Source organism: Rhipicephalus sanguineus, chromosome 8 (genome assembly GCF_013339695.2).
Source record: "Rhipicephalus sanguineus isolate Rsan-2018 chromosome 8, BIME_Rsan_1.4, whole genome shotgun sequence".
Lineage (NCBI taxonomy): Eukaryota > Metazoa > Arthropoda > Arachnida > Ixodida > Ixodidae > Rhipicephalus > Rhipicephalus sanguineus.
This window is the reverse complement of record NC_051183.1, coordinates 18240993-18259458: the sequence shown is the minus strand read 5'-3', so window position 1 is coordinate 18259458 and position 18466 is coordinate 18240993. Positions and strand designations below refer to the sequence as shown.

At 45.4% G+C, this 18466-nt stretch overlaps 1 protein-coding gene and 1 non-coding gene across 2 annotated transcripts; one reads left to right on the top strand and one right to left on the bottom strand.

Moving 5' to 3' along the window:
• Window positions 1–3625: 3625 nt before the first annotated feature.
• On the bottom strand, window positions 3626–9725 carry LOC119401501 (uncharacterized). Its single transcript, XM_037668354.2, has 3 exons — window positions 9585–9725; window positions 5118–7138; window positions 3626–4736 (listed from the first exon to the last, which is right to left on the bottom strand). Exons 2-3 carry the CDS (start codon window positions 6251–6253, stop codon window positions 3626–3628), a joined length of 2247 nt encoding a protein of 748 aa, XP_037524282.1. The 5' UTR covers window positions 6254–7138; window positions 9585–9725.
• Window positions 9726–11205: 1480 nt separating this feature from the next.
• On the top strand, window positions 11206–11298 carry Trnai-uau (transfer RNA isoleucine (anticodon UAU)). The gene is given in 2 exon segments: window positions 11206–11243; window positions 11263–11298. It is a non-coding gene; the product is annotated as a tRNA-Ile (tRNA).
• Window positions 11299–18466: the final 7168 nt, after the last annotated feature.

The window sequence follows — 18466 nt, the reverse complement described above, 5'->3', positions numbered from 1 at the left end:
CCCAGACAACCGTACAGAGAACTGCGCTCATGCCGAGCTCGTCTCCATCTTGCAAGACTTCTTTCTTTAGAATATACCTTCCTTGGGATGGGTGAAATAGATGGCCCGCAGAGGGAGCCTTCTTCGATTCAGTCTTCTCTGCTCCGTCAGCACTGCTCCGGCCAGGCAAGTCCGAATGGCGTGTACAGGTGGGCGCTGAACACGATGCACTGGGTTCGGCAGAAACTGTCGGCCGGCTGTTCTTAGCGCTTGTGGCTTTCACAGCAGGTGTACCGACAGCACGGCTCGAGAAATATCTGTCACCCTTTTGAGCACTGCTACAGCTCTGCGGAGAAAAATGTGGCGGCCCTCTTTCGCAAACACTGTCACGTTGGTTCCTCTCCGTTGTACGGTTTCTCGAATTGGTGAGGTTACCGAGACTGCGACTGAGTGCAGCTGCACTGGGCACTGCGACTTCTCTCAGAAGCGGCGCCTTTGTTCGTACACCTGATGCAGGTGGCTTCTCTACAGCTGTGCGGATTGCAGAGGTGGAAGCACTGCTTCTACTATTGCCAAAGTGATGAGGAGCAGGATAATCCCTTTGAATGTTGACATTCGTTCCCCGCTTCACCGTTCTTTCAGTGATGGTATCAGTAGGCTTATTTGTAGAGTATGTCTGTGCTGCTGGACATGACGTTACAGCACCCTTTGATGCTTGGGGCTGCATTCGTAGGTGAAATTCTGGCAATTTGTTAGGCATGGTGTCTGACATCTTATTGTTGGCCACTGAAATGTCTCGAGTCAAAGGAACCAGTGCTTCATTAGGAACAGACGTGACCTGCTTGCGGAGATTCTCATCGACATCAGAGTCACAGCTGCCTGCCGGGCTTGCACAAATGCTAACAGTGCTTTCGTCCACATAATCAACAGGATTGTGAGTGGCCAAGTAACTAGCAATCTCTTCGGCCTGTTCCGCCAGCTTGTCTGACACACTGGTGGCTTGCATGGGTGCAGACTTAAGAATGTACTTCTCTGTAGGGCTTTCTAAGGGCACATCTTTGCAAATTCCAGTGTTTCTGTCATCTCTTTGATGAATGGGCTCTGTGATGACTGCGGGACAGCACTCGGTTGCTTCCTCGAGACTTTCTGTTCTCACTGGTGTCGAGCTACTGGGAACATCAGCTACATTCTGCTCTTCCGCCTCCGATTCATCATCTGAATCAGGAAAATGGAGCCAAAACTTAGCTGCAGGCTTTGAGTTACTGTCTGCTGCCAACCCTGTTACAGAGCTGATGGAATTTGTGCACTGTGATTCTGACTCGACACCAACAGTAGTTGCAGTCCGCAATTCCTGCACTCCGTCAACACCAGACATGGGCTCACATTCCTCTCTTTCTACGCCCGTCATAGACTGAAATTCGTCTTCATTGGCGGCTACAGTCGTCGACTCTAGTTCATCTTTTACGTCAATGGTTGTTGTGGACTGCGATTCCTGTGTAGTCAAACGACTAATTTCCTCTATCGCAGGAGCAACAGATTTAGATTGCGATTCGCACCCCACATCAATGGCAATTGCAGATTGAGACTCTGGAATGACATCTAATAGCTTGCACTGTGGCTCCTGTCCCATGGAATTGGTAGTTAAATCTGGCTTTGTAGCAGTGACTGTTGCGGACTGTGATTTTTGTGCTCCTTCAGCAGCAGTCCTGGACTGAATGTCTGCATGCTCGATCGGGAAAAATCATGGACTGCAACTCCCTTTCCTTAGCCAAAGTAGCTGTGGGCTTCAATTCGACGCCAGCGACAGTCGTGGAGTGCGATTCCTGTGCTGCTCCAGAAGCTGTCACGCACTTAGACTCTGTAATGACATCAGTGGCAGTCATGGAATCTGGCTCCTGCACCATGGCAGCAGCAGCTGTGGACTCTGATTCACGTGCTTCCGGAGCAGCAGTCGTGGACAGAGTGTCTGCTGGAACATCGGGTAACGCTTGGAACTGTGGCTTCTGCTTCTTAGAAGTAGCAGTTGTGGACTCTAATCCCATAGCAGCAGCTGCTGTGGACTCTGATCCTTGTGCTTCTGGAGCAGCGGTCATGAACTGTGCTTCTGACTGTGGTGCCTCCATCACAGAAGCAGTAGTTGTAGAATGAAACTTGGTGGCAGCGGAAGCTGTAGAGAGCAATTCTTGTACTGCTCCAGCAGCCGTTAAATTGGTTTCTGCTGCAACCTTCGGTAAAGTCATAGACTTTGGCTCCTGAACCATGGCAGCGCTAGTTATGGACTGCAATTCCTGTACTGTTCCATCTGCTCTCACAGACTGAGACTCCACGGTGACATTGGCAAGAGTGATGGAATGTGGCTCCTGCCCCATGGAAGTAGTAGTTCCAGACTGCAATTTCATGGCAGTGTCAGCTATGAACTCTGATTCATGTGCTTCTGAAGCAGGAGTCATGAACTGCGCTTCTGCTGCTACATCATGTAGTGCTTCTGACTGTGTTGCCTCCATCATGGAAGCAGTAGTTGTAGAAGGTAATTCGGAGACACTGGAAGCGGTGGACTGCACATCTTGTGCTGCTCCAGCAACTGTTATGGACTCAGTTTCCACTGCAACATTCGCTAAGGTTAGAGACTGTGGCTCCAGCACCATGGTAGCATTAGTCGTGGACTGTGATTCCTGTGCTGCTCCAGCTGCCGTCACAGACTGAGACTCCACACCCTCATGAACAAAGGACATGGTCTCTGGCGCCAGTAGTTTGGCAGCAACAGTTCTGGACTGCGATTCCTGCACTACTCCAGCAGATTTCACACTGACATCGGCAAAAGTCATGGACTGCGACTTCTGCACCACAGCAGTACATATGGACTGAGACCCCACGGCGGTTGGCTGCAATTCCCGTGCTGCTCCAGAAGCTGTCACAAACTGAGACTGCATACCAACAGTGCCCGACATCATGGACTGCAATTCCTGCACCCCTGCAGTAGTTGTGCACTGCAACTCCATGCCATTGGCAGCTGTTGACTCTGCACCACCACTGGCAATCATGGACTGCAACTCCTCCACCACATTAGCTGTAGCTATAGACTGTGATTCCTGTGGTACTCCCGCAGCCGTCATGGACTGAGTTTCTGCTGCGATATAAGCTAAAGTGAGAGACTGTGGTTCCTGCACAATTGTGGCACTAATAGTGGACTGCGATTTCGGGGCTTCTCCATCAGTTGCCACAGGCTGAGACTCCAAACTGACATTGTCAAAAGTCATGGACCGTGACACATGCACCACGGTAGCAGTAGCTGTGGACTGGGATTCCTGTGTTACTCCAGCAGCAGTCATAGACTGAGTTTCTGCTGCGACATCAGCTAAAGTCATAGACTGCGATTCCTGTGCCATTGTGGCAGCAATAGTGGTCTGCATTTTGCGCGCTTGTTCATCAATTGCCACAGGCAAAGACTGCGAACTGACATCATCAAACGTCACGGACTGCGACTCCTGCACCATAGTAGCAGTAGATGTGCACTGCAATTTTTGTGCTACTGCCAGCAGTCGTCATGGACCGAGTTTCTGCTGCGTCATCAGCTGAAGTCACAGACACTGGTTCCTGCATACTGAAGGTGGTAATAACAGTGGACTGCGATTTCCAAGCTTCTTCATCAGTTTCCACAGGCTGAGACTCTGAACTGACTATCCGCAGATGTTATGGACTGCGACTCCTGCACCACAGTAGCTGTGGGATGCAATTCCTGTGCTACATCAACAGCCTTCATGGACTGAGTTTCTGCTGCAACATCCGTTAAAGTCATAGAATGTGGTTCCTGCATATTGGTGGCAGTAGTAGTGGACTGTGATTTCCGTGCTTCTTCAGTTTCCATAGGCTGAGACGCCAAACTGTCATCCGCAGAAGTTATGGACTCCGATTCCTGTGCTACTCCGGCAGCTGTCATGGACTGAGTTTCTGCTGCAACAACAGCTGAAGTTATAGACTGTGATTTTTGTGGTTCCCCATCAGTTTCCACAGACTGAGACTCTGAACAGACATCGGCAAAAATCATAGACTGTGACTGCTGCACTGTAGCAGTAGGTGAAGTGGCAGTCGTTGACTGCGATTTGTGTGCTGCTCCAGAAGCTGTTACTGAATGAGGCTCCACATCGAAATCGGCAGAAGTCACGAACTTCGACTCCTGCACCATGACTGGAGTAGTTGGGGGCTGTGATTCCTGTGCTGTTCCAGCTGTTACGGATCGAGCTTCTTCTAAAATGTCAGCAGAAGCAGTAGATTGTGGCTCCTGCATCATGGTGGCACAAGTGGTGGACTGCAATTTTTGCACTTCTCTGGGAGCTGTCATGGACTGAGGCATCTGTCCCACACCAATTGTGGATGTGCTGACCTGCCCAAGGTTAGTGCCTGAAGCGCACTGAGTGAGTTTGGGCAAACGACGGAATGCATTGCTGAGCTTGCCTTTTCTCGGGATTTTCAAAGGTTGTAGCAATTTGGTCGGGACAGCGTCTAACTTGAGTCCTAAAATGCGATGCTTCAATGACACGAAGTGCTTCCTTGCGTCAAAGTGCTTAAAGCACACGCGTGGACTTAGCGGCGTGTTGATAGTGTCGTCGATGGGCACGTGTCGCAGCCACTCAGAGCGAAGTAACGCTTCGTCCATTTCATCGGGAAGTGGAAAGAGCCAGAGGCCAACAGGGCTCTCTTCGTTGGCGTGCGGGCATCCCCTCACAGAGCACTTGTACGCAGTGTTCCTCATCTTGGAACTGCAGTGAAAGAAAAATGAGAAATGTGGGTGAGTTAAACCATAGGTTGGTGCTTACATACACTGTGCTCCCGTTAATGGGACACAACAGATAAAAATTATTATGCACGTATTAGTAAGTCACCCTTTCAAAACACGAAAAGCACTGCTCTTGCTACAAGATGACACCTGGTCAGTCAGAAAACATGCAAGAAGAATACATAGATGGCACTGCCACATTGAAGTTTCCGCACCAACTTGCCATGATGCCACAGCTTTTGACCAGGTCTTCTAAAGGCTATGCAATTCTTTATCAGTTAAAATTAATTACACTATGTTCTAAAGGACGTAGAGACTTAACAATGAAAATTTCAAGTAAGTGCCAAACTGTATGTAAACTTACTCGGGTTTTCTAAATGGTGGTGCCAGGGTCCTTGTTTCATAGTGAGGTTCTTCAGCTTGCCTCTCTGTTTGCTGGGTGGTGTCCGAGCTGCCAGTGACTGGACTGAGTGCTTCCTCGCAACCTTTTACAGTTTGTGTATTCTCTTCTTCTTCACTACGTTCCCGTTTCACAGAAATGCCATCTCTCCCAACCTTTCCTGCAAATCTGTTAGATCCTCTACGTTTCTCCTCCTGAAAATGTCTCGACTGTACGCTTTGACTAGATTCGGCATTTGACCCGAGCGTGGCTTTTCTTGGCACCCTGTCGGGCGATCTCACCCATTTCGTCTTCTTGCCCCACGTAGGGTCGTCAAAGTCGTCAGAGTCGTCAGTGTCTGACTCAAGGACACGATCCCACGGAATCCCAGGGGACGATTTGCGCAACTTCGCCTTCCCGTGAGCAGGGTCATCAATGTCGGTCGAGTCTTCCGTATCCGACTCGAGTTTCTGTGGCACCTTATCAGCTGATCTCAGTAACCTTGCCTTCTTGCTTTGGGGTGAGTTATCCAAGTCTTCAGCCTCTACATTCAGCACAGGTGCTCGTAGTGCAGTAAAATACGATGTATGGATCGTGTCCCTTAAGTTGCATGCTGGATCGTCAGGATCGTTCGAGTCTTCAGGCTCTAACTTGAGCACAGGTTCTCGTAGCACCCTAGTGAGTGATTTATGCAACTCTGCCTTCTTGCTGCAGGCTGCATCATTGATATTAGACTTTTCAGCAGCCGATTTAAGCACAGGTTTCTGTGGTACTTTCCCAGGTGAGTTCTGCAAGTTCACTTTCTTGCGACAGGCTGCATCATTGTTGTGAGAGCTTTTAGCGTTCACCTTAGTCACTGATTTTTGTAGCACTCTATCAGGTATCTTCCGCAACCCTACCTTACTCGTGTGGGCCGGACTGTCAACTTCACCAGCTTCACCAGTGCTTGACCTAAGCATGGGTTTCTGGGACGCCTTCCCGGGTGATTGCTGCAGCCTAGCTTTCTCACTGGCCGTGTCGCCAACTTCGTCGCAGTTTGCAGCATTCGACTCGGCCGCAGGTTTTCCAGACACCCTCTTTGGTAGCGATGTTTGCAACTGCATCTTCTTCAGTGCTGCCATGGGCTAGGTCACGAACATCGTCACCAGTGTCCTTAAGATGACTGTCACGATTTTGTGACACCTTGCCAGGTGATTGCTGCAACCTGGCCTTCTCATTGGCCGTGTCGCCAACTTCGTCGCGGTTTTTTGCAGTGTTTGATTCGGGCGCAGATTTTCCTGACATCCTGTTAGGTGGCGATCTTTGCGACTTTGCCTCCTTCGTGCTGCTATGGGCCAGGTCATGAACATTGTTACCAGTGTCTTTAGGACGATTGTCGGGTTTCTGTGACGCCTTCCCAGGTGACTGCTGCAACCTGGCCTTCTCGTTGGCCGTGTCTGCAACTTCGTTGCGGTTTGCAGTGTTCAATTCGGGCACAGGTTCTCCTAACACCCTATTAGGTGACAATTTTCGAGACTTTGCCTTCTTTGTGCTGCTACGGGCCAGGTCACGAACGTTGTCACCAGTCTCCTTAAGACGACTGTCGGGTTTCTCTGATGTCTTCCCAGGTGATTGCTGCAACTTGGCCTTCTTGGTGGGAGTGTTGGCATCTTCGTCGTGGTTTGCAGCGTTCGATGCGGGCGCAGGTTCTCCCGACACCCTCTCAGGCAGCTTTTTTTGCGACTGTGCCTTCTTCGTGCTGCTATGGGCCAGGTCACAAACATTGTCACCAGTGTCTTTAAGATGACTGTCCCCCGTCACCTTGGGGATCCTCTGAGCACAAGCAATGCCGATGGGTCTTGACACCTTCTGCTGACGTTGTGGGGTTGAAGATTGAGATGCGACTCTCTGTCTGGAAGAATCTCTGCTGCTCTGCAGATGGGAGCGCCTCCTTGGGGAGCTGTGTGCAATGCTTGGCTGCTCTATCCTGGCAGTCGCAAGTTGGGCTGCCCGTCTGGGAACCTTCGCTGGAGATGGAAGAAAGCATTCAAAATATGAAACACGAGTTCAGTGATAAACAGAACGAAATATTAGCAGACCAATTTAAAAATAAAAGTATTGTGCCCATGGCCTACAGAAATTTTTAAATACAATGCTGCGTGCAACTAGTCCAATTTTTGGAGGAATAAAATATATCAAAAAGGTACTAGATCTGATAAAAATTTTGTTAGCATTATTATCAATCGGTATATCTGGCTACATGTTTCTTGTAATTTCGTGTTTGTGCAGAATTTTTCACGAAAACATAACTTTCGCGGCTAGAGCATGGTATTTAGGAGACAATCTGCAAGCGACATATGATTGGCTGTGACAACATCTTGGCGAACTTTTATGTTGTGTGCGGACATTTCATTTGTGTGATTTTTTGTATTTTGTAAACTTTTGTATTGAGTAGACACTTCTTTGTATTGAAGAACTGAGTGTTCTTCTATATGCCTTTTTATAGCTTTGGGTTTGTTCTTTACTTTGCGATGGCAACTATTATGCAAGAGCAAAGGAGTAGCCGGCGCCACACATCGGCACCAACCTCTCCTTATATACATTAACAAAAAAAAAAGGAAGGAGTAACAGTGCAAACACATGACAAAGGAAGGTAATGCCTACTGGTTACACTACATTAACACACTGTGCAGTCTTTCCATAGGCGCATCTGTCATTGCCTCTTTTGTTACCAATAACAGCCTCGGCAATCCACCCATTAGTATCATGAAGCTCGAACTGAAATCTATACGGACTTCTCAGAAGGCTTCCCGGTTGTCGAAATAAACACCCTAGTCTGGGAGTCCTACCCCATACCAATGCCTTTCTGCACTGTACGAGTGAACAATTTTTCCCATTCGTTATATGAACTCCAACATGTGTACTTCTGCAGAACCAGTTCGTCAGAATAGCCATTGCATGTGCTGAAGAGAGAGTAAGTTTTTCACATAAGAGGGACAGAAAAGGTGTGGAGTGCACCGACAAATCCAGCCAACCTCAGAATATGAGGAATACTGTCAAAGCTGAAGGGTAAGTACTTAAATTTCTGAAATTGTGCTAAGGACTGTTCGCTTATTCAACGTGTCAATTGTTTGGTGAAATACTCGCTCACATTTTGTGGTGTAAAGATGCCGTGAGCAGGCACCTTTAGTTCTGTGGCCGCAGCAATAACACTCTATGCCATAAACGGACATGTCTATGATGTGTATTCGTAAAATATTCATGCAACAAGAGTTGCATGAATTTTGAGTTACTGTGGTACACTGATTTCATGAAATGATGTCACTTCAGCAGTAAGGTCAGAATAATCAAGAGGTTTGAAAACTTTTCCTTTGAGAAAAGCGGTCAGCAAATGTACATATAGTCTCTGAAAGCTACTTCTCCATCCCATAAAATGCAAAATGAAGATTTGTAACATCTATACAACTGCAAAGAAGCTGTAAACGTCAAGCATTTTATGATGGTGTAGTCAATGTTGGTGTGGATACACTGACCGCAGCTTCAGAGCTTAATCTACAACGCAGCACGCCCACAAAGTTGATACCTCGAAAAAAAAAAAAAAAAACGAGTACTCAGATACCACAGGTAACCTTGCCCCTGCTCAAGCCCCGATAACACCTCAATAACACCCCAATAACAGCAAACCAACGCAAATGAATAATACACCTATCGCGTGGGGACTATTTGAATCGAGATCGAATTTCTCAATCGTGATTGGTTCCTTGCTCCGTTCCGTGGCTTTGCTTCAACTGCGGATTTTCCGCCAAGCGACCAGTGTTGTAAATGAAGTTTTACCTTTACACCGCTGTATGACTACGGTCCCTAGTATGACACTTATATCCGCGGACTCGGGCAACGTCTTTACGGCTAGTCCTCAGCTGGTTAGTACTTATCCTCTGCGATTCATATTCATTGACAGATACGTTGAAGTTCGTACCTGAGCACCGAAGTACGAAAAATTGGACGCAACTCAGCCAAAGAACACGTCTTCATATCCTGCTTCAAGTCCTGCTAATACATCGCGGACACTTTCTATGATGTCAGTGCAATGTCTCGTGCGAAAAGTCATTGCTACGGTTCGGAGACGGATGGACCAGCTTCGTTTAATCGAGCAAAATACACAACTTAGTCGCGGACGTAGTACAACAAGGAAGTGACGGCGCAGCCGTTATTAGAGACACGATCGCAACTTAACGTTGGGACGATCAGGCATTTCCGTTTCACATGTAGCGAATGAGGGGGGGGAACAAGGAATACTGAAACTTTTGATGCAGCCTGTTTTTCACGGCCACAAAGCCGTCATCAAAACGCGGTCAAAGCAAGCTGCGCACTATCGACGTAGCACTTTTACCAACTGCGACCCCACAAGCCAACCCTGCGCTCATTTTGTTTGACTACAACAAAATGAGTCAAGGCAGGAACTGGGTGTTTTACCTGAGCTGCGCAGTGAAGGAGCCATAGCGCGGCTTTGCCGAGTTGGGCGGTCCAAAACACGAGCACACGACGAGCACGCAACACCACTGAATAAAACAAACCACAACAAAAGCCCGCAAAACAAACTCCCGCGACTACACATACGCTGGAGAGAGCACACCACTAGTCACGCTGTGGAGTAAGATTGCCACCAAAAGACTGAAGCAAGACAACCGCCATGTTTGTAGGGGCACAGAAAAACAAATTCGAGGACAAACATGAAAGGCTAGCGATCTTCCTTACATCTCCTTTTTGGAGTGATGATAAATCCTTGAACACGGGGCGTCAACGTTTCGACAAGTCGTCATATATCTTCTCCTGCTGCTGAAGAAGACATGAGCACTTGTGGAAATCGGCACGTGCTGACTAGAGTTACCTAAAGTAACTCTAGTGCTGACTAAAGCCCCTCCATCGCGTCTACTCGGAAAACGCATGGAGGGGCTTTAGTGCTGACTAGAGTCACTGTATATGCTACCTAAGTAGCATATACAGTAACTCTAGTGCTGACGTGGCTCCAGCGACACCCCGTATTCAAATATTTACCATATCTTCAAGCTGCCATCTTCCCCTTAACATCTCCCTTGTTTGGATTTCCTTTCTGAACTGTGGCACGAAAGCGCTACCAGGCCGCTGACGTCGCTCCTTCGGCAGTACATTTTGGGAGGTCACGCATATTTATGTCCCTATAATCTAGGGACTTTACCGCAGCCCGGAGGGGATTATGGCGGCAACCAGAAAAAGTCTGTTTATTGAAGGAAAACTTTAACAGCTTACTGTATTTTTGGACCACGATTTTGGACGCGCTTGAAAAACAAGGACACAGAGAGGCAAACACAAAACCACAAGCGATAGCGCTCACAACTATTGCAGCCTTGAAGAAGACAATAACCGCTTGTGGAAACCGCACTAGAGTTACTGTATATGCTACCGCTACCTAAAGGTAGCATATACAGTAACTCTAAACCGCACGTGGCTCCAGCGACACCCCGTGTTCAAGAATTTATTACCTCTTCAAGCTGCCCTCTTCCCCTGCACATCTCCCTGAATTTCCTTTCTGAACTGTGGTGCATGCTGTGGTGGGAGCACAATTGCACCACAGTTGTTATATCTTTGTGGGTGTGTGTGTGCCTTTCTGTGTCCTTGTTCTTCAAGCGCGTACAAAAATACAGTATGCTATTCTTACGAATTTGTGACCACTTATAATCGCGAAGAAGAAATTATTCAGGCGACGATTCAGGCCACTGAATGAATGAATGTGACCTTTATTGAAAGAAACGACTATTGGCCGCTGTTGGGGTTGAGGTGAGAAAGGGATAAGGGGATTAAAGGGTAATGAGCAACTTCATGTTACACCTTCGCACGGAAAGGCGTCTCGGGGAACTTATTGCTATCGCGAATCGAACGCCGCTCCCGCGATGAATAGATGTCGCGGCGCCGACTGACAAATGATTATGAAGTCGAAATGAACAACGAGCGCTCATGCATCTGGCAGTGGCAGCGTGGAAGAAAAGTTGGGGGGGCGGGGGGGGGGGGGGGGTAGCAATATAGGTTTGCCCACGTTTAACAGCTAGTGCGCCGCGTCTCCCCAGTGGCGCAATTGGTTAGCGCACGGTACTTATACGACAGTGCTTCGTGAGCTATGCCGGGGTTGTGAGTTCGAGCCTCACCTGGGGAAGGTTTTTTTTTACTTCACAATGTATGATTTTTTTTATTATTATTATGCATGAGGCGGCACGCCATCGTAAGCACATCAAAACCATCAGCAAAAAAGTGGCAATTTAATCGAACTTTGAAGGGAAGTTTGTGCGCAATCAGTCTTCGTTCGGTTTGAAAGTTCGCTATTCTCGCTCACGCAATTGGCCAGAAACCACCTTTCACCCTACGCAATATTGACCAGGACGAACTAGCTGTTCGACGACGAGCAGCTGGCTTCGGGCCAATTGCGTTTGCCGGAACCATGGAGGCCGGAACCGAACGTTCAGAAGCCGAACGCGTATCGCCTCATAAGCGGAAGCGGGGGGGGGGGGGGTGTCTTGTTGTGTTTGGACATGCTGGATTACTACTAGTACTACTAGGACGTAGTACACGCAAGCACGCAATGGTCACCGTGATGATCATGCATCAGTGTGCCCCCTTTCCAACACACTCACAGCTGTGACGTCACTGGTGACGCGAGTTCCGCGTTGTTTCGCCCGATATTTTTAACTAAGTGAGAGCGTATTGACTAGCATTTGTAGAGCCTGTATCAGATGGATCAGGATGGCCAAGTCAACTATGGCTTGTAATAGTTGGCGCAAGAAATGCACGCACGTGCCAATAAAGTTTACTCATCATCATCATACAAATTGAGAGAGAGAGCGAGGGAGGAAAAAAGCCAGAATGTTTTGTCTCCTAGGGAAACTGGCTCACACACACGACGGGGATTGGCCACACTGTCGGTTATAAAAGAAAATGAGTGAATAAAAACTTAACTGAAGCAATACTAGCTAAACGCTATGACATGAATGAAAATCCAAGAGCTTCCTTACTTAAATGCCTGTGTAGCCATTCAGAATTTCTATTTGTTTCAAGGCTGGCTCTTCGTACAGTAGTATTTTCCAATTATCTTTTAGTTCACCTCAATGTCTTCTTGCTTTCTAGTGGTCCTTCTTATGTATGTATTGTTGGCCAATCAAGGAAGTGGCATTTAAACCAAAGGACCGATTTTATGAAGCAAGTAGACTATATTAAACAATTACAGAAAACTGACTTTTGATTTTACCGATTTGTTTATTCATTGTAAATGGTACCTCACATCACAGTACACTTGATATTCTCAATACAGTGAAACCTCGGTGATACGATCACAGCTCATACGAATTTCGGGGTGATACGAATTTTTTGTTGGTCCCGGCCAAGGCCCATTGGCCTCAATGTAATGGAGTATGGTTGTTGCGAACAGATTTCCACCTAGAGACGTTTCATATGAACATCTACCACCTAGGTTCGAAGAGGTGCTGTTCGCGCTGTCGCGGAAGATGTGCCAAGCACGGGAACGCAAGCGTGGGCACGTGCGCCACACCGCCAAATTGTCAGAATCACGGTGTAAGAAAAACACTTTTCTTACGGTCAGAATAAACCTTCAGAGACGCGTAATGGCCTCGAGTGTCGCGGGTCACAACGCACCTGGTTCATTAATTAAATGCGCACGTGCGGGCCGTATATTTACGAGTGCTGGTATGATTGCCGACATCTAAAACATTAAATGACAATCATTCAGGATTCTTCCTGACGTTGCCGCAGCCCTGACAAACAATAAATGAAAATGTACGCCAGCTTTCTTTTGTCTGCTAAGGCACGTTGCCGGGCTAGTTGGTTAGGATTCATAATTCGTACGGCGTAGCGCACCACGACAGAGACAGAGAAGAGGGACGCACACACACAGCGCTAACTTGCAACTAATGGTTTTATTTGCGATCACACATGCCTTTTCCATGCTTTCTGGTGATACGAAATTCGGATGATACGAATATTTTTGGTGGTCCCGTGAGATTCGTATCACCGAGGTTTCACTGTATCTAAAAAAAAGGGGGAGTGGCGTGTCTGCTAACTGCAATGATAATATTTTCCAGTGTTTCTTGCAGGCCTGATGCAAATACCACCAAAAGCAGTCAATGTTCTCATCGCTTATTTGGCATCATTAATTTTGAAAAGTGTCCCAGCATGTGGCAATTAAAATACAACAGCGTGTATACTTCCATGGGAAGACAAGATCCAATGAGCCAATTATTGTAGTGTGCAATTTCCTGTTAGCACGTAACTCAATATAACGAACTCGTATTCTATACAAAATTATCTTCATTCTTGCAGAAGTACACCCAACTAGGCTGGTTGGTACACGACTAGGACGGGAACAAACAGCACTGGACACTGGACGGTGAAAGAATGACAGGGCGCTGTCATTCTTGTGTCCAGCTCTATTCGTTCCTGTCCTAATCTTCATTCTTCCAACACTCAAGAGAGAGAGAGATATAATAAAACGAGAGAAAGGCAGGGAGGTCAACCAGAAAAAATGCATACACGCAATGTTTGTTGTCGATACCAGCATGTGACGGTTATGTGTTTAAACAAATATTAAACAACAACAAAGGTATGTCCTTGCAGGTCGTGGCTTTCTTATAAACAGTATCAACTGTATTTTATCTTATATTTTATCATATTGATATTCATTATATCAAAGTAGATGTTCTATAATATCTGTATAAAATCCATATCACACGTGATAAGCTGTGAAAGTATGTTTACAAGGGTCGGGCCCAACCTCAGGTTGTGGCTCATTGAAAACCCCAGAGACTCACATGGACAAATGACTGCACAGGGTTTCCATCTGCAGCACATATTTAATCTGTATTCCTTCACATTCCAAGGGAAAGAAGGCAGCATTATGTTCTTCTCTGAACGCTCACAGGTCACACATCCCCAATCATAAGGGCCGTCAGACATGACACCTCTCTTAAGCGTGACACGGCAACACATAAGCGACACAGAAGCCACATAGACGTGTCGCACATTGCCCGCAAGACACGTACACACACAAGCGTCACACAATCAGCACACGTGCTTTAGCCAAACTGTTCCTTCTCTTGAGTAACAAAAAACTGGGCTATGTACATATTTACACGATAAGAAAACAAACACACATAAATCAGTGTACACACGGATGTGGTGTGTTACAATGTAACTGATAGAAACATCCACGGGGGGACGCATCGCTCCTTTGCTTCGGCAGATAAAGATGACCAGGATCAACATGCACACAACATAATAAGCATGCTACATATAGATCTATTATGGGGACAGACAGATAAAAATATAGATTTGTTTCGTGTGTTATGTACAGTAATATGTGTCAATGCAAGAGCAGGCAGGCACGCTGCCAACATTCCGAGATATACTTGGGGCATATTTCGAGAACAGGGGTAGTATGACGTAAAGTGCTTTTTGTAACTCAAGCGTTCCTTCTAAGTAACACCAAAGGCCAAGACACAAGTCATGATCGTACGTGTAAAGAAATGGGCCTCAAACAATCGACTCAGATGATGTACAATTCTTATTCAGACGTGAAAAATCTTGTTGCTCTTTATGGATCGTGACCCATGTCACACTTTGAGATTTGAGACAAGTCATTTTAGCTTGAATAAAAAGAAGACTTAGGCTGTAGCAGCCCCCGCAATTCAGTTACGTGGAATTCAACAATGTAACAACCTCCGATATACAGCAATTAGGAAGATAAATTTCTGGAGCAAAATGTTCGACTCGTTTATGTACACAGTCCTAGAACTCTTATCCTTGGATAGTGTATGGATGTGTTGAGATGACAATTGATTTTAGAGATGTACGACTGCTGGCTTTGTCGGTATTTCAAATTGCTCGAGGTCTGGAAATAGATAGGAACACTATGTCAGTACTTGAATGCCTTCATTCGCAACACTTAGCTTGTGAAAAAGTTGCCACAAATTCAGTGTTAAAACGAGGACATCTCAACGGCATCCTCAAGACCGCTACGATGGGCTCCGAGTGCTCGAAATGGAAGAAAAAGAAAAAAAAAGTTTAGGTGCCTTATTTGAATGGGCACGCAACTTGTGAACACTTTCCTTTAAAGCAGCAACACAGGAAAATCAAACGCAAATATGTGTTCTTCAATGTGCATTGATAAAAATGCTTCTACAATGAAATGCAGAAATTACCCCCAAGCGAGCTCAGACATAGCTCAGAGCTCTGTGATGCCTTTGTGATGTGCGACAGAGCACAGACAAATCACAATAGTGCACTCAGACTGCATTAGTGTATCAGCAAGCAAACAATAACAATTTGATCGGGAACACTTGAAAGTGTGAACATGCATAGTTTCTTAACTGACAAAAATCATGTTCCATTGCACTACGTTTAAAGGCACAAAAATCAGAGTATTTGATACTTTTCAACCCGAATGAGAACTAACTTGTCAATACTATGAATGCTCTAGAATTCATAGCGATTCCATTTGCACGCTGATGCACGTAAACAGAGTAGGACATTTGCCAACGCACTAACATTCATGAGGATAGTTCAACATAAGTCTAGACTTGCCACTAAAGCTAAAGCTTTGCTGCATTGCTCCCTTGCACTGCCATCATAAAATGACTTATGTCATTAAGTGCACACCATGGGAGCGCTACCCAATTGGAACTCACCATCTTACAAACGAATATAATATTTTTTTCTCAATACGCAAATACAGGCGTAGTGTCTAAATGAATTGGGAGCGAGACATAGTAACACTTCACAAGTAAAAAAAAAGCCTTTTCAGAAATTATGCGCCTCAGCAAATGTGTAATTTACTGTTCACTGATAACAGCATTGCAAAAAAAAAAAAAACAGCAATAAATACCTACATGAAGAGCATGTTGTTGCCAACACATTTATGCCAGCAGCTAAGTAGATGACAGTTGTTCATTAAAATAACAGCTGTGCCTGTTTTGCTTGTATGCAGCATTGTAAGGTGTCACTACCATTGCTGCTGCTCCGATCAACGTCTCTAGTATTCCAAAAAGTTATAGGTTCAGCCGAAGTTCTTCGCAAGTGAAGCTTTATCATTTCTCCATTAATAGAGACTTTTAGCAAATCACATTTATGCGCCTCAGCAAATGTGTAATTTACTGTTCACTAATAACAGCATTGCAAAAAAAAAAAACAGCAATAAATACCTACATGAAGAGCATGTTGTTGCCAACACATTTATGCCAGCAGCTAAGTAGATGACAGTTGTTCATTAAAATAACAGCTGTGCCTGTTTTGGTTGTATGCAGCATTGTAAGGTGTCACTACCATTGCTGCTGCTCCGATCAACGTCTCTAGTATTCCAAAAAGTTATAGGTTCAGCCGAAGTTCTTCGCAAGTGAAGCTTTATCATTTCTCCATTAATAGAGACTTTTAGCAAATCACATTTCACAGTACGCTAACATGCTTCTCAGCTGTGAGAAGCCTGGTGAAAATTCACGAACATACTGAGCGCAAGTTTTAAAAAGTACTCCATTGTAAAAATGTTTTAGCAATTTTTTTGCCTTAGAGAGTTTTAGTAGCTCTAGTTCTAGCAAATGTTTATTATAGATGGTTGAAGCAGCTGTGTTAAGAGTTTCTGAGGTCTCCATTTCTGGATGGTTTTTTGCTACTCAATAATATTAGACAGTTCTAGCAACTCTCTATTGTGAGAGTCTGAGCAAGTCTCAATTAGATGATTTTAGTAACTACATATTACTAAATAGCTTTATTTGCAAGTCACCATTACAATATGGTTTTAGCAAGTGCCTCTCCATTATTAGAGTTTTAGCAAGCATCCGTCTTCAGACAGTTTTAGTGACTCATCAGGATCAGCGAGTTTAAGCAAATATTTATTAATACATGGGTTTAGGAACTCTGTATTACGAGAGTTTTAGCAAGTATTATTTATTAGGTGGTTTCAGCAACTCATTATTAAGCAGTATTATCAACTCTCTATTATTAAAGAGTTTTCACAAGTCTTCAATATTATTTGGCTTCACCAAACCCATTTTACACTCTTAATACTGCACTGCCCTCCTGCGAGAAACCTGCTGGAAAGGCACAACTTTTTCAATGCCACTGTTTGGGTGCTTACGACCACACAGCTTTCTTAGCTAGAACACATTGTCAGAACACAGTGTGCTAAAACTCTCGAAATAAGTGTGTTAAAACTGTCTAGGAAATCTTGTTCACCTGTCATTGAAGCAGTTTCAATGCCTTCATGACTTCACGGTTTCGAAGTGCCCAGTGCCTTCACTAACAATCAAGTTACGCTCATCAAATAAAACAGTCAAAGAGTCTTGTAGCCTCAAAGTAGTATAACAGTTCACACTGCTGAAAAATGCAACGTTGTTCTTTTCTCTATCACGTGAGCAGGTTCGAATCAAGCTTCTCAGCTCATTGAGACTTTGTGCACAATATGTCACTCATTTGTGGAAGGCCGCTGAACGGGAAACATCAACGCATTCAAAAGAAACACATGAAGGCATGAAAAGGTGCTAAGTGGCAAAAAGAAAATGATGAAAGGAAAGAACAACTTCTCTCTGGCTAAGCCACCGATGAAAAGGAAGGAACAAACCATGAACACACCTTAAGCTGGTAAAAACGATACAACGCATTTGCATTTATCAGGGCAGTCTAAAACGGGGAAAAAAATGAAATATTGTACTGTGTTTGCCTGAGATTTTTGTCGAGGGCAAATGAAAGATGACTTGGACATCGCCACAAAGTGATGAACAACACTCCCGGTACACAATGCACCGGCCAACTGAGTGGCATGTCCACAAATTATACACAAGATGCAAGTTGGATTTCGCAGTATGGCTTTAGCTTGAAAGACGCAAAACGCGATGCGATGACAATAGAGGCTTTTGATCTGGTGCACATAAGTGCACTGGTGAAATACCGGGTCAACACGAAGAGCGTAAATGTGAAAGAATGAGGTGGTCACGCCACCTACTGGCATGGAGCTCAATCAGACTATCATAGTTCATACTACCATATTGGAATGGATAGTACTTCGCTGTTTTTGTCAGTGGTGTAATCATGAATGTGTTGTCCTTTAAAATAATTTTTGCGGCAACAATACTTGTACAACACAAAAGAATTTGTCTCTAATAATAATTTGCGGGGTTTTACATGCTAAAACCACGATAGGATTATGAGGCAAGCCATAGTGGAGGGCTCCAAAAATTTCGACCACCTGGTGTTTTTTTTTAACGTGCACTGACATTGCACAGCACACGGGCCTCTAGCATTTGGCCTCCATCGAAATGTGACTGCCG

Excerpts from the sequence above, each read along its gene's own strand:
- LOC119401501 (XM_037668354.2), bottom strand. The coding sequence starts at position 6,253 with ATGGCAGCACTGAAGAAGATGCAGTTGCAAACATCGCTACCAAAGAGG. Across the intron at positions 4,737-5,117 it reads CCACCATTTAGAAAACCCGA|TTCCAAGATGAGGAACACTG; the intron begins GTAAGTTTACAT and ends CTTTCACTGCAG.